Source organism: Planococcus citri, chromosome 3, assembly GCF_950023065.1.
Source record: "Planococcus citri chromosome 3, ihPlaCitr1.1, whole genome shotgun sequence".
Classification (NCBI taxonomy): domain Eukaryota; kingdom Metazoa; phylum Arthropoda; class Insecta; order Hemiptera; family Pseudococcidae; genus Planococcus; species Planococcus citri.
Window position 1 is genome coordinate 39,664,283 of NC_088679.1, and position 13,951 is coordinate 39,678,233.

Here is a 13,951-nt window from a genome sequence, read left to right on the forward strand (position 1 = left end):
GTATTTGCGCTCAAAAGATCAGAGAGCCTGATAATAGTCTCGAAAAGTTCGCCAGACTTCACAGGAATTTTTCTAATCGTATTCAAATTTTGAGTAAAAAATGTTTTTCCTAATTTTGAACGAAGTTGCTCACTTCTTTTCTGAAAGAAAATAAAATGATATTTAATAATGTAACTGGACTATATTTTCCAATAGAATATATTAATTTTGTTGCGAATGTTGGGATGGAGAATAGTATAAGGAGAAAAATATGAAACACACTTCCTGTTTGTTGTTTTTTTCTTCGTACTTACATTTTTATCCTTAAACTAAGCTGATCTCCCCTTTCTTTTTTCCCCTATAAATTTCAAGCTTTTTTTGATCTTTTTTCAATGTTTATTTTTTCAATACTGGATTTGGACAAATGCTGCTTCAACGCCTTCATACTATTTTTTTATGCTTAAAAAAACGTCAACGCTGGAAAGTGTTTGAAAACGTATGAAAATTAAGGATGTAGCCCATTAGCACATTATGATGATAAATTTTCAGATAAAATTTATAGATAGGTAGATATTGATCAAATTGAGAAGAGATATTATATAATTTTAAAGGTGACATAATTGACTAAAAAAAAATTTTTAGCTCCGGAAGTGTCTGTGAAGAGGTGATGCATGGGTCCTCTAAGAAAAGGAATTTTCGAAAAAATTTGTTATTTTGCTCTAGCCCCTACCTAACCTCCATTGGAAAAAATTGGACAGTTCCAAAGTACAGTATTTCAGATTCACCATTGCCAACGAGATCCAAAACCACTTTTACGATCCTGCTGAGCGATTGAAAATTTGCAAATCGCTTATTTTTGGGTATTCCCGACTTGATAATATTTTCTTCCTAAATATTTCACATGAAATACAATCATCAAAGCATCGGAAGATATCATTTCTGAAACTGGAGAAATATTTTAGGAAACATTGATAATTTATTGATCATTATTGTCAATAATTTCAAGAAATTGAGAAAAATAACCAAAGAATCGTAAAAAAAAAATGGCACTACTGCATTCCAAATTTTTCTTCCGTTTCAAAAATTATACCTTTCGATATTTCGTCATAATTAATGCGAAATATTTGGGAAGAAAATACACGAGTCAATCCAAAAATGAGTGATTTACAAATTTTCAATTGTTCAAGAATCTCAAACACCTATTTTGAAACTATGACAGTTTTCCGGAAACAGGTTGGGAAAGGGCAAGAGGCTGGAGCAAACAAACCACGATTATTTCAAAAATGCCTTCTCTGGAGCTATATAAACATTTTTCCGAGTGACTTTCAACTTGAAATGAAGGTCTACACTTAATTTGGTTAGAATCCTCTGACAAATACGACTTATTTACGTATACCCCGCATTTTTACGTGGTTCATCCTCCTCCTCCACCTGAGCTCGTAAAATTATTTCCCATGCATCTCCTCCCAAACATAACCAATATAGAATTAATTGACTCGGTATTTGTCTATTTTCACAGGTTTCTGTCGAATGTGATATTTGGTATCATCAACCAGATGGAGAATCCTCATTACTGGAATCCTGGTCCGATAACAGGACTCTAGATGAAGACCAACAAATGCTAATAGATATAGGACAAAATATAGCCAATTTAGAAAAATCATTCCTCTATAGCAAACCAGACGTTTGGTCACCGATGGTGGAATCAATGGATACCAGAGATATGCAGCCTTTATTAAAACGCGAAAACTCATTCAGTTCTCCGGAGGTTACACCTAAAGAGAAAAAAAAGTACGTGTTTTTCATTATCTCGCTTCTGAAATCGTTTTCAATTCTATTTTCGCTTTCAAAATCAATTTACAAAGTTGAAAACCGTCGTCATAGGGTAGTTTTCCATTACAAACTTGACAGCATTGTATAAGTCAGTAAAGTAAATTGGTCTCTCTTTTACATGTAATCCACGAACAATCGACTCAAAGGATTCGTTTATTTTAGACTCGAGCGAAGATATGTCTTCAAACTAAAATTACTCAACTTTTTTAATGTTTCGAAATGAGGTGTACGTAATATTTTTTTTCATTTTTTAAATACGTATTTTGTTTTTGATTTTGTGGTTTTCAATTTTCGAAATTGAATTAAAATTTCAAATCAAGCGCTTCCACCAGAAAAAAAATAGATTAAGAGATACGATCAAATGCATTTATCTATCATTTGTACATCAATATTGCTTGTCTAAAATTATAACCTATAGGCCCATATGATGCGATTCAATCACTTCAATTCAAACACGAATATAATTAGGTACATATGTACAACTGAATTTGATCGATTTGAAAAATACTAGGTCACTGTTCCTAATTACGTGAAACATGATTTAGATATAATCGCGTATGTAGTTTTCATGAGATATGAGAATGCTACTACGCAGCAATTTGCATATCTATTCGTTACAATAACACGTCAGGGGCACTGCGAATATTATAAAATTAGAAAAGAACACCCTAAAGAATTATAAAACATGGGAAAACACTGACAATTTGGCAAAATAATGCAGAAACATTCGAAACATGGGAAATTAACAAATAAATAAGTACACTTTACAGGCGTTTGAAATCACACTCGTCGGATGGACGATGAGTGCAAAAAGCACGCGTGAAAAAATTCATTTAAATAATTATTGGACGGAATTTCACCATATGTAACAAATTTTTGTGGTTATGCTCGCAATATCTGTGTAGTTAGATCTAAGGGTATCAAAAATATCCGACACAACGTGACGTTCAATTAAACATTCCAAAAAGCTTGTCAAAAGCTACGCGCAAGCGACCGACGACGTTTCAATAATTATAATTATTCGTGGTTTAACCACCACAAACATCTGCGTTATAAACGAGAAATTAAATCTGTGTACATTTTATGGTTTACGACCGCATGATTCGATACAATATGGTCAACTGTTTCCTAAACACAATGCTCTATGTATCTAATAAGTAGGTATACATTATGTACTTATAACTAGGTATCCTTTTACAATTTATTGCTTCCGCATCGTTTCGTAATACGAGCTGAAAGTTAATTTTTATATAAATACAGTACAATGGTGAGAAGCTGCGATAATACAAGACGAATTATTGTGCACTTTAGTCCTCCTTTTCAGCTTATACTACCTTTAGTGTAGCTTTAAGCGAATGTAATTTAATACTTCTTATGAGTCGTTGTGAAAAAAAAAAAAAAAAAATGGAAGCTATTTATTTTAAATGGTAATTACAGTATTATACGACAATAAAATTAAAACAAGAAAAAAGAAAACGAAAGGGGGTTTAAAAGGAAAGCTTCATTCTTTTCAGTAATCATTCCAAGTTTTCCATTCTTTTCTTCTTTTTATACATTTGGTCGTAACTTGAAAACTTTTACATCAAGTATTCCCATTATAGTTTCAACAAATTTGTACATTTTAATGAGTCACAACCGGAACATTTTTCTTATTTCAGAACTTCCAAGATAAAAAACAGCGTCAAAAATTTAATGAGGATAGGAAAACAACGATCTTGGTCAGCCAACGATAAAGAAGAATTATTACAAAATGTTCAAGGCGAATCGTCGCGAATGACTAGTCATCATACAGCTCCAGCTCTCACTTGTAATACCGCTCCGTCATCGGATAATGAATCGATTATCTCCTTATTTGATGAACCAGTTGGACAGAAAAAGTAAGCCATAAATTTTATATGTACGTACTTAACTTACCTATGTGATTATTTTTAAGCATAGAAAAACCTCGTTTGAAGAAGCAAATTCGATTACGTATGAAAAAAGTATTTGCAGGAAAGTCAAAAGTATCTGATGGAAAAAGTTGTTGAATAAACATACTTACTTGTAGCTTTTACGTTGCACAGTGCAACCCGATAGTTCTAACCGGTTGAAATGATTTTTGATGGGAATAGACAATGGAGCGCAGTACCAGTATGATTGTATTTTAAATACGTAATAAGCTATTCCATTTCTGAGAATCTGCTATATAATTGCAATATGATGTATGTATCTACTTAATCATACGTCGTATTTTGAGTTGATGCATTTTCAAAAATGAGTTTTACTCAATTATAGTCACCAAAAAAAGGACGAAGGCATTCCCAAAATTCCACAAATTGATTTTTCAAAACAGAAATTATTCACGAAAAAATTTTAAATCTTGAAAAAAGGTGTCAATATTTTTCAAAAATTTCTATAGATTTTTCTTGGTACTTATTCCAACATCCTCGCAAGTTTTTAAAAAAACTGCGGAAAACAGCCAAAAGATAGAGTTTTTGAGTAACGAAAATCCCATTTGAATCAAACTTCGTATTTTAGATGCAATGCTTTATTCCATATGTATAGGTACTCATATTTACGGCGAATCAGTTATGCAAATATGATAACACCAAATGGTAGGGAAGCGGAACAGGGGAACTATGTTTCAAATAGAAATATCATCAAATAAAAGAGCATGAATTTTAATAGGTAGAGTACATACGTGAATGAATATGAAATTTTTCATTTTCGGGAGCCATTCGCTCTTCTTAAGAGGGCGCAAAAAATCAAAATTAGGTGAATCTGATAAAAAGTTGACTTCCAAAAATAAACTTCGACAGAAACATGTATATCTTATACTGATAAGTAAACCCTTTGGATCCGAAATAATCGCGATTTTTGGGAAAAGCGTGGCCTGAAATCCCCATGACTAATATTTTGAGCTACCCAAATCAATTTTTCGATTTTTGTGAATTTATGAAGATTCAAAATTTACCATTTTCAACTATTTCTGCAGTTCTAAAAAAATGGATACTTATTTAAAAAATGAAATTAATATCAACTCCTTTGAACCGAATTTCAACATTTTTTTACGGCCGTCCTTGAGGCTTCAGCATGATTTTAGATTTCTCCAAGATTTTGTTTCTCAAGAAGGCATGGGAATTAATTTGGAGAGCTGAAAATCGAGTTGTGGCTAATTGTCCACTTGTTTGATGCGTTTATCTTTATTTGATTTGATTTCAAGGCGGACATTTCGAGGGTATTTTTTATTAGCCTTTTCGAAACGTAAAAAATATTCTAGCCGAAAAACTAACTCGAGGTGTCCACCTATAAATTGAGTCAAATATGGATTGAAGAAATCTAAAACCGCGCTGGAGGCTTTAGAATAACAAGAAATAGTGAAATTTAGATTTGGAGGGTTATTTTTGGATGAGATAAAGCCATTCGTGCAAGTTTTAAAATTGTCCCTATAAATAAAAAATTTTTCATTTTTTTCATTTTTTTTTTTTTACACTTAAATGTCAAAAAACACATTGGAGGTATCCACCTAGGAATCGAGCCATAACGCAGATAAACTCGTTAAAATAAGTCGAGAATAAACCACAACTCGAGTTTTTGCAGACAAAGTTGATCTCCATGCCTTCCGCAGCAATTTAATTGAAAATCTCGTCAACGGCTCCAGAATGATTCAAATTGGTGACATTCGGTACGAGGGAACTGATAATAGTTTCACTACAAATTTCCGTCATTTTTACAAAATGAAATATGTGAATATATGTAGTTACTTTTTTTAAATCATAAATTGCCGAAAATGGTCAATTTTGAACTCTCAAAAATTTATCAAAAATCGAATGGGCAGTCAAAAAATTTAGGAAACTGAAATCTAGTTGTGGGGGTTTTTGAACATTCTCTTTCCAAAGCTTGTCGTGCCATTCACATTCTATGGTGTTCGGGAAAACACGTAATTTGAACATCGAGATTTTTTTTCAAGTATGCGTTCACAAAAAAATAATCAGAAGTGAAAATGAATCAGATTTTAGCAGTTGAAATTCTCGAGAAATGTTTCCTGTAAATGAAATTTCAATTATTTACCAATTGTTGTGATCAAAATTCTTGAATTCCGTTTCTCGTAAAAGCATATACCATAAGAAAAATGCCAAATCATTGTTTTAAGTAGGTACATATAAATATATCGATTTTCGAAGATTTATTAAGTAGATATTATTTTTTAGAGCAGCGAGGAGGGAAGAAAGGCGGGTAGCCATGAACTTGGTAGTACCATTTGGCTACACTGAAGGAGAAGAAAAATAACGAACTATTCTCCCTGAAAGGAATTACATACTTCGGATGTTGTAGCCAGAGAGCGGGGGGGGGGGGGGTTCATACATAGATATGTATTTGAATTTGAAAACGATGGGCATATAGAATGCGAATTCGCAGCGTGTTATTTTTTCACACAAAACAAAAGTTATTTAATCGCGAAGGATTTTTAGGGTACACTGTATGTACAACTGTACAAACTCCATCCAATTTACTTTTTAACCCAAAAATTTTTTTACATCTAAAATTCTATTTTTTTTGCGGACGCCGCCAAAAACTTGAATATCCAAATACCCAAATGTAATTCGGTTTGCGGAAAGGAAGGGGGTCGAAACATAAATACATAAAAAATAAATTTACTTTTCGGAAAAGTGAAAAATAAAATTTTTTCTCATTTCGCCGATACGAGACGTGACATCGCTGGAAATATAGATTGAACCTAACCTACGTATAAACTTATGCGAAAAGGTACCCAGCATATGGTATGGAAGTATTAGCTCGTCAGTTGGTAATAATGTACAAACTTGATCCAGCTCATACTCCCTTTATTTTGTTTTATTGCGAATAAAAACCACCGTCATATAAAGGAAATAAAGCATTTTACGACTATAAAATCAAGTGAATATTTTTTCGACATTTTTATAGATATACGAATGGCTTCATTTTGAAAAATTTTTCCCTTTACAACTAATCGAAAAAATATCGATAGTAAGTAGGCTTCTTTGAAAAAGACCAATGAGAACAGTTTATCGACGTTTTGAGAAAGAAAAAAATAGGAATGTCGATATCCATAACTGAATTTATTTTGAATAAATCTATAAAATTTTGATGAGAAAATTATAACTTGACTTTGATTGGTAGGTGGGTTGGTGGGTTCTGGAGATTTTTAAAATTTGCCTACAATTCGAAAATCATATCTGAATGAATAATAAGCTAGAGGGTCCCCATATTTAATAGAAAAACAACGAATTATTGGACAAGAATAATTCTTAATCCCTTTTTCCAGCAGATACTTACGTACTTTCCACAAACACAATAAATTTAATTTCACAAAGAGGTTAAAAAAACAACTCGTGTAATCTCTTTTGTACTAAAAACCGAGAAAAAATACAAGTAGGAAACAAAGTAACGAAAGTTTTGTTGCATATATTTAAATTATTAGCAACATTAACCGATCGGTGTGTAACTTTGCAAGTAAATTTATCACGTTAACCGCTTAAACTTTAATTAAACGCGGTCTGGAATAATTTCGAAAACGTTACAATTTGAAGGCAAAATGTAAATTTATATCCTTAACTTTTTACCGCGGTTATTTTCAAGAATTCAAAATCTATCGGTATTAAAATTTTAATAAAAAACAAACACTCGTTCATTAGGCTACGACAGAAGCTTTATTTTTATTACTACACTAACGTGCTTATCTCGTCGAACATGTTCCATAGAATAGACGTCAGCCCCTTCAACTCGTTCAGTATTCATTAGATTATTCCGATGTTATATGAAATATTTTCAGTTTACTTAATCAATACTTCGCTTCATTACGTCGCGATGCTTTTCTTTAAACATAACAAAATTCAACAGTTTATAAAACCACTCGAAAAATATTAACGCTACTGCGTTTACGGATTCGTTACATTACAAATTCTTCTCTCTTTTTTTTCAACACGTACTTCTACTTACTCGCAATAATTTCATTTATTATTCGTATTGAATGAATAAAATTTCACCAGAGCCATGAAAGCGAAGAGCTCAGTTTTTGGAGTACAAAACGCTTTAAAATCTCAAGACTTTCAAGTCTGCATTACCATTATAGAAGGAAGACAGTTGGCTGGTTTAAATATGGATCCAGTCGTCTGCGTGCAAGTCGGAGATATCAAAAAATATACCAGCGTTAAAGAGAGTACAAATTGTCCGTACTATAATGAAGTAAGAAAATCAAGCTTCAGCTTGTTTATTTATACTAAACAATCCACTCGTTGTTTTACCCTTCTGTAGGAATTATTTCATAGCTGATAATAATCCATAGTGTGTTTCAAACAATACTGACAATGATTGTCCGTACAGTAGGTCCCATTTGTTTGATTTTATGTACGGTTTAACTCGGTTAATTTTCTCGAAACTTTTGCACGTGCCTGTATGAGATGCAAATGATACGATTATTAAAGAAGGAATTGTAAGCAGGGACGATTAAACAGATTGTATGAGTTTTGCTGTTAATAAGATTAACTGAGAAGTAGAGTAGATATTCGTAAGTCTGAGTGAAAGTTTTTAGAATGATTTGAGCTAATTTTCTCTCTCAAGAGGAGCTCTCGTCTCGACCGTGTTTTATCGGATTTAAACAAAACTTCGATGAATACATCGTAGAAAGGGTATGATCGAGAATTATCAAAACCAAATTTTCAGCAGCCAAAGTGCGTCTGAGCTGGTCTTCTTGCAGAAATGAAAAAAAATGACGAAAATGTTTTCCTGGTCTCATATCAATCTTCCGGAATCAAATTTTGCCGGTGAACTTGTTTGTAGCCTCCAGCATAAGATTTATATTTTTCTCGCCAATTTCAAAATTGTTTTCAAAGACTCGAATAAAAATTTGATTTCTATCTTCTTCGAGGCACTTAATTTAAGAAACAAACGCGACGTTTCAGCTGATTTGAGTCGAGTATCTTTTAGGCAGATTTTTCACGATAATTTGAATTTTAATCCTCAAAAATTGAAAATTAAAAACCCACCCTAATCGGACTTCGGAGTAATCTGGTCGTATTATGAACAAAATTCACAATATCACATTGCTGGAGGAAGCGAGGAGGTCCAAAAATGTTGAGACTTTTACACAAAATATTCAAAAAGTTGGTACCTAGAGGTGCTGTGCAATTTTTTTCAAATTGAGAGGGTGAGTGATTGGAAATTTTTTAAAAATGAGATGGTTTTACACTAACCTATTGGGCGAGTTTTGTCTGATTTGGCATTTTTCATTTCATTTTTTTGATTTAATTTTTTTAAACGTCAATTTTTTTCAATAAATTATAATTTAAAAAAAATAAAATTTTGGACATTTTTCTTTAGAAGCTGAAATTAGGGTTATATGGATTTCAGAATGCTATGTAGTTCTAAAAATACCACTGTTTGTTAAAATAAGAGCCTAACATCTCGGGCTGTTTCATATTTTCGTAACACGACGGAAGGAAAGGCGAATATTATGAGCAAATTAAAAAAACATTGTTCATTTTGCAATTTCAGCAGCTCCAAAAGGAGCTTGAAGCATGGAGTAAAACATTCAATTTGATGGTAGTTGTTCTTGTAGTCTTGGCATGAGAGAAATAGGTGGGAAAAATTAATTTTATGTTTTTATTCAGTTTTTTTATTCTTCAGTGTGCTTGGTTTGCAGCCATATTTTCTTTTTCTTTGTATTTTACTACCTCCATTTTCGATTATTTCTGTTAAATTTTTTGCTGCAAATTTTGTACGATTTTTATAATAATTTCAGTCACATACCTAATTTGGCTTAGGTATATTGACTGAATTTTCTTTTTCCTTCGTCTAAAAATTCCATTCATCTAAATTTTCTGTTGGGTAGATTTTCTCTTGTTAATGTTTTTGTAGCCTTCATAAATTTTTATTCTGGAAATTTTCGTGTTATACTACCTAATACTGACAACCATTCTATAAATCCGAGCATTATTTACATGCAATGTGTTAAGTAAACCCTTTCAAAATTAAAATTCCGTCATGCACGGAACAAAGGTTACTCGAAAGCCCATGTTATGGAAATAGGCAGACAGGTAGGTGACTAATGCATATGCATGCATAATATTATATCGTTTATTTAGATGTACGTACGTATATTTATATAGCATAATTCTTTATTAGCCTATTAATACTACTTGTAAACATTTCGTATTTGCTTCATTTTTGCAGTACTTCGTGTTTGATTTTCATATGCCAGCAGTTATGTTGTTTGATAAAATAATAACGTTAACGGTACGTCCAAAATTTCCATATCGCAATAAGATAATGCTTCACTATCAATTTTTCACTCAATCGTACAGGATGTTCAGAAATGTCGTCATTTTTTTTCTAATTCGACATTATTTTGCGTGATAACTAAAGATACGGAGCATTTCTGCACACCCTATACCTATAAGTTTTCATCCGTACATCATAGGTAAATTTTAGAGGGGAAAAAGGCTTAAAATGACAGAAACAATTTTGAAAAATACTTGAAAAAATTTACACATCCACGAAAAGGGCTTTTATATGTATACTCTTGCAAGTTACGTTTTTTCTTTTATTTTTTACAAACGAGTAGGTTATGTCGTCACATAAATCTTTCAGTAATAAACTTTATTCGTTTAGATTGTCCCACGTTATAAACATATTTTTTTATGACTTTTCATGCAGGTACCAACCTCATAGTTTTGAGTATAATATTTCACGTTGTATATTTTTTTAAATGCAAATACCTACATAAGTTAAAGTAATAAATAAAAGTCACGCGGACAGAATTAATTGAAAATTATAATCTTAACGTGCATTATTTTTGTTGCATTTCAAAAATAATTTTTAATTTTTTCCAACCCTGCTGCTTTCGAGCAAAGTTTAGAATGCAGAAAAAAAACTGAATTGATTTTTATAGATTAGGTACGAGGTATTTTTCACCGGCATGGCATCGTGTGCTGGTACATGCTAAACGCATAAAGATATACGTGTAACGTTGAAAAATTCTGTACATGATGAAATATTTAATTCGCTGCGTATCTCGACATTTTAAAAAATACACGGTTTTTTCGTTTTGTGATGAATTATTATTTTTTGAACTGCGACATTGCCTTTATTTTTATAAATACGCAATGAACCGCTTCGTGTTGCTTTTTCATATGCGCAATGCGTAAAGAATAAAATGGAAAGATCCCTTTATACAGGAAATAAGAAAACGTGAAAGTCTCAATTTGATTTTCATGTTGTTTCGTTTTTTTTTCCTATCTAAATGGGGGTAGACAAGTTGAAAGTGTGAGTCGCGATAGTAATGCATTTTCGAATGTACCTAGACCTACCCAGAGCTTCAATGCTTAGAATTAGTTACTAACATTCTTGCATAATGAAAAATGTAAAATAGAGAGAGAATTCAAAAAATAATGAGGCCCATGTAAGTCACAGTGTATTTTAAACCCGAAAAAAAAATTAAAAGTGATGTTTTCGACGAAATTTATAAGTTTGTAAATGTGTGTAATATCCTCGAGATAACTAACTATGTAGGTAGTTAGGTATTCAGAATTTTCAGCTGATACATATTACAAATTGACATTTTTGCCTCCATTTAGTTATGTCATTAATCTTTATTATTCAACTTTAACTTGAGACAGTTTTTCCATACGCGATGTAAATACTAATAAATCAACACATATCCATACTTGTCCTACATACCTATGGTACTGATTTTTATCCTTCTACGGATGAAAACATTAGGTATTGCACATAGCTTATGAATATGAACTTTACATGTAACTACGTGGAACTTTTCTTTTTTTCTTTTTTTTTTTTTAAATTTGAAAAACACATTACGTTAAGTAAAATACGAGATAATGATGAATATTCTTCATTATTGAACAGGTTTTACATTCTAGAAAAATATTACGATCCGGAACCGTAGTAGGGTCGTTTAAAATAGACCTAAGGACTGTATATGACGCGCCAGGTGAGTCTAAAAAAAATATACATTAGGTTCCGCTTAATGGAATCGAGTTGGGACAAAATGAATTATTCTCTATTGATCAATGCAATAAAAAAAATGCAAAATTCAAAATTTTGTTGAAAATTCATCGATCTAAGAAGATACAATGCTTCATTCCAGCCATTTCAATTCCATTGAGCGAATTATTCCGATAAATAGAAATTTATCAGTCAGGGAGAGAATCGAATGGTAATTACGAGTACCATAAGTTGAGGGGGAAAAAATGGATAAGTTACCTACACTTGAACCTCTCAAATTCTCATATCTCCACTCTGTAAAAAGTTGAGATACCTACTTACTTCAACAAAAATTTGATAACAGTATTTTTTAAACAGTGAAAGCAAATTTTTACAAGTCGAATCCTCCCCCCCCCTCCTTACCTGGTTTGATTGCCATCATTTTTAAGGCGATCTGAAACCTCTATCATAATATTGAAGTTCCTCCAGCAATTTCGAATCACTCCAGAAAGCGTTGTAATTTGAAAAAAGAATTGTGAAGAGATGTCATTACTCATTAGACTATTGGAAAAATTTTGGATCTCCAACTCGAATCCTCATCTGCATACCTGAGATTCAAATTTCGAAATTTTCAACAAAAATCCGAAACTAGAGAAAAGACTTGTTTTATTCAATAATTCACAATTTAATCTAGACTTTTCGAACGTTGATGTATTTTTTTTACCTGACTGATAACCACGTTTATTGACTTATTTACTAAACCTAAACTATAAATGCAATACACTCGTGCTCAACAAAACTCAATAATCTGTTCAGAGCATCAATTTTACCACAAATGGGCGTTATTAACGGATCCTGACGACATAGCCGGTGGGCCCAAAGGTTATTTAAAATGCGATATTTGTGTAATTGGCAAAGGGGATACCATAAAAATACCAGCCAAGATGGAAAAAGACGAAGACGACATCGAAGGGTAAGTATCAAAAGACACATAATCTGATACGAATTCCGATCTCAAGATAGCAACTAAAATTTACACTTGGTGAGGGAACATGGTACCTACATAAATAATGAATCCCAACGTTGATTATATGTATATAGATAGGTAGTTTTCCTTTATGTAGTTTTTGTGATACGTTCAACCTTATGAATTTTTTTTTCGTATACGCGAAAATAGTTTTGAAATGTTTTCTTTCAAAATGGTGACACTTTTTTCCATATTCAATTAGCACTAATTGTGTTCTTTTTCTTTATTTTATTGTAAAAATATTTCTTAAACCCAGCAGGTATCATTATCAGAGTTTTCAGTATTTACTTTTTTTTGTTAATATTATACTGTCTTCCAAGTTTTTCAATTCATGAACCTTTGTTTTTCAAAAAAATTGTCTCATAAAAATCAATTTTCAAAATTCAAAAAGTTGTTTATTAATTTACGAATAATTTCATCTTAACACCCAAGATTGCATTAGAAATTTTTTTTTTATAAATCTAAAGACCCCTTTAAATTTTAATTAACAGGCGTCTCAAAATATATTTTCTCCAAATTTAATAAACAAAATCTCCCTTCATTAAATTTAATCTTGTTGAAATGTTGAAATGAAAATAAGAATTTTTTCTTCAACAAAGTTATCATTTAATGAATCTAAATTCCACATTTTCATTTCGTATTGATTTCATCTTTTCTCTTGGGTAGGCATCTACCTAGTACCTACTAGCGATAAATATTTCAATTGTGAACCGTTCATTCGAACGATACATTTTTTTTCTTTTGAAGAATAAAGTATGTACCTATTCGCGAATCCTTCACGTAATCTGCTTGTCCAGTATTTCCATCTTTGAAATAACTTCCTGTAATATACGAAATGAAAAGAAAGATTTATTATTGTTTTAGGAATTTATTATTACCCGATGGTGTACCGGTAGAAAGGCAAAGAGCTCGTTTTATTGTGAAAATTTACAGAGCTGATGGTCTCCCAAAAATGAACAGCTCGATTGTTGCCAACGTAAAAAAAGCTTTCACTGGAGAATTAAAAGACTTGGTAAATCCTTACGTTCAAGTCTCATTTGCCGGATTAACGGTAAGTCCATTATTTCTGTTTTTTTTCCTTTTTTAATATTTCTCGTATATATTCGACTCGCCGACCTTCTGACTAATATTGAAAAACATTGTGTAAAATTG

At 31.8% G+C, this 13,951-nt stretch overlaps 2 protein-coding genes across 3 annotated transcripts in view; one reads left to right on the plus strand and one right to left on the minus strand.

The window, feature by feature from the left end:
* LOC135840953 (uncharacterized) overlaps nt 1-13,951 on the minus strand; it is a 63,290-nt gene that overhangs the window by 41,676 nt on the left and 7,663 nt on the right. The window lies entirely within an intron of this gene.
* LOC135840947 (otoferlin-like) overlaps nt 1-13,951 on the plus strand; it is a 64,443-nt gene that overhangs the window by 36,150 nt on the left and 14,342 nt on the right. For both annotated transcript variants that reach the window (XM_065357704.1, XM_065357705.1), the window contains exons 4-10: nt 1,499-1,770; nt 3,471-3,689; nt 7,821-8,016; nt 10,003-10,065; nt 11,695-11,779; nt 12,589-12,745; nt 13,664-13,850. In XM_065357704.1, coding sequence (XP_065213776.1) covers nt 1,499-1,770; nt 3,471-3,689; nt 7,821-8,016; nt 10,003-10,065; nt 11,695-11,779; nt 12,589-12,745; nt 13,664-13,850 — 1,179 coding nt within the window. The remainder of the gene's footprint in view (nt 1-1,498; nt 1,771-3,470; nt 3,690-7,820; nt 8,017-10,002; nt 10,066-11,694; nt 11,780-12,588; nt 12,746-13,663; nt 13,851-13,951) is intronic.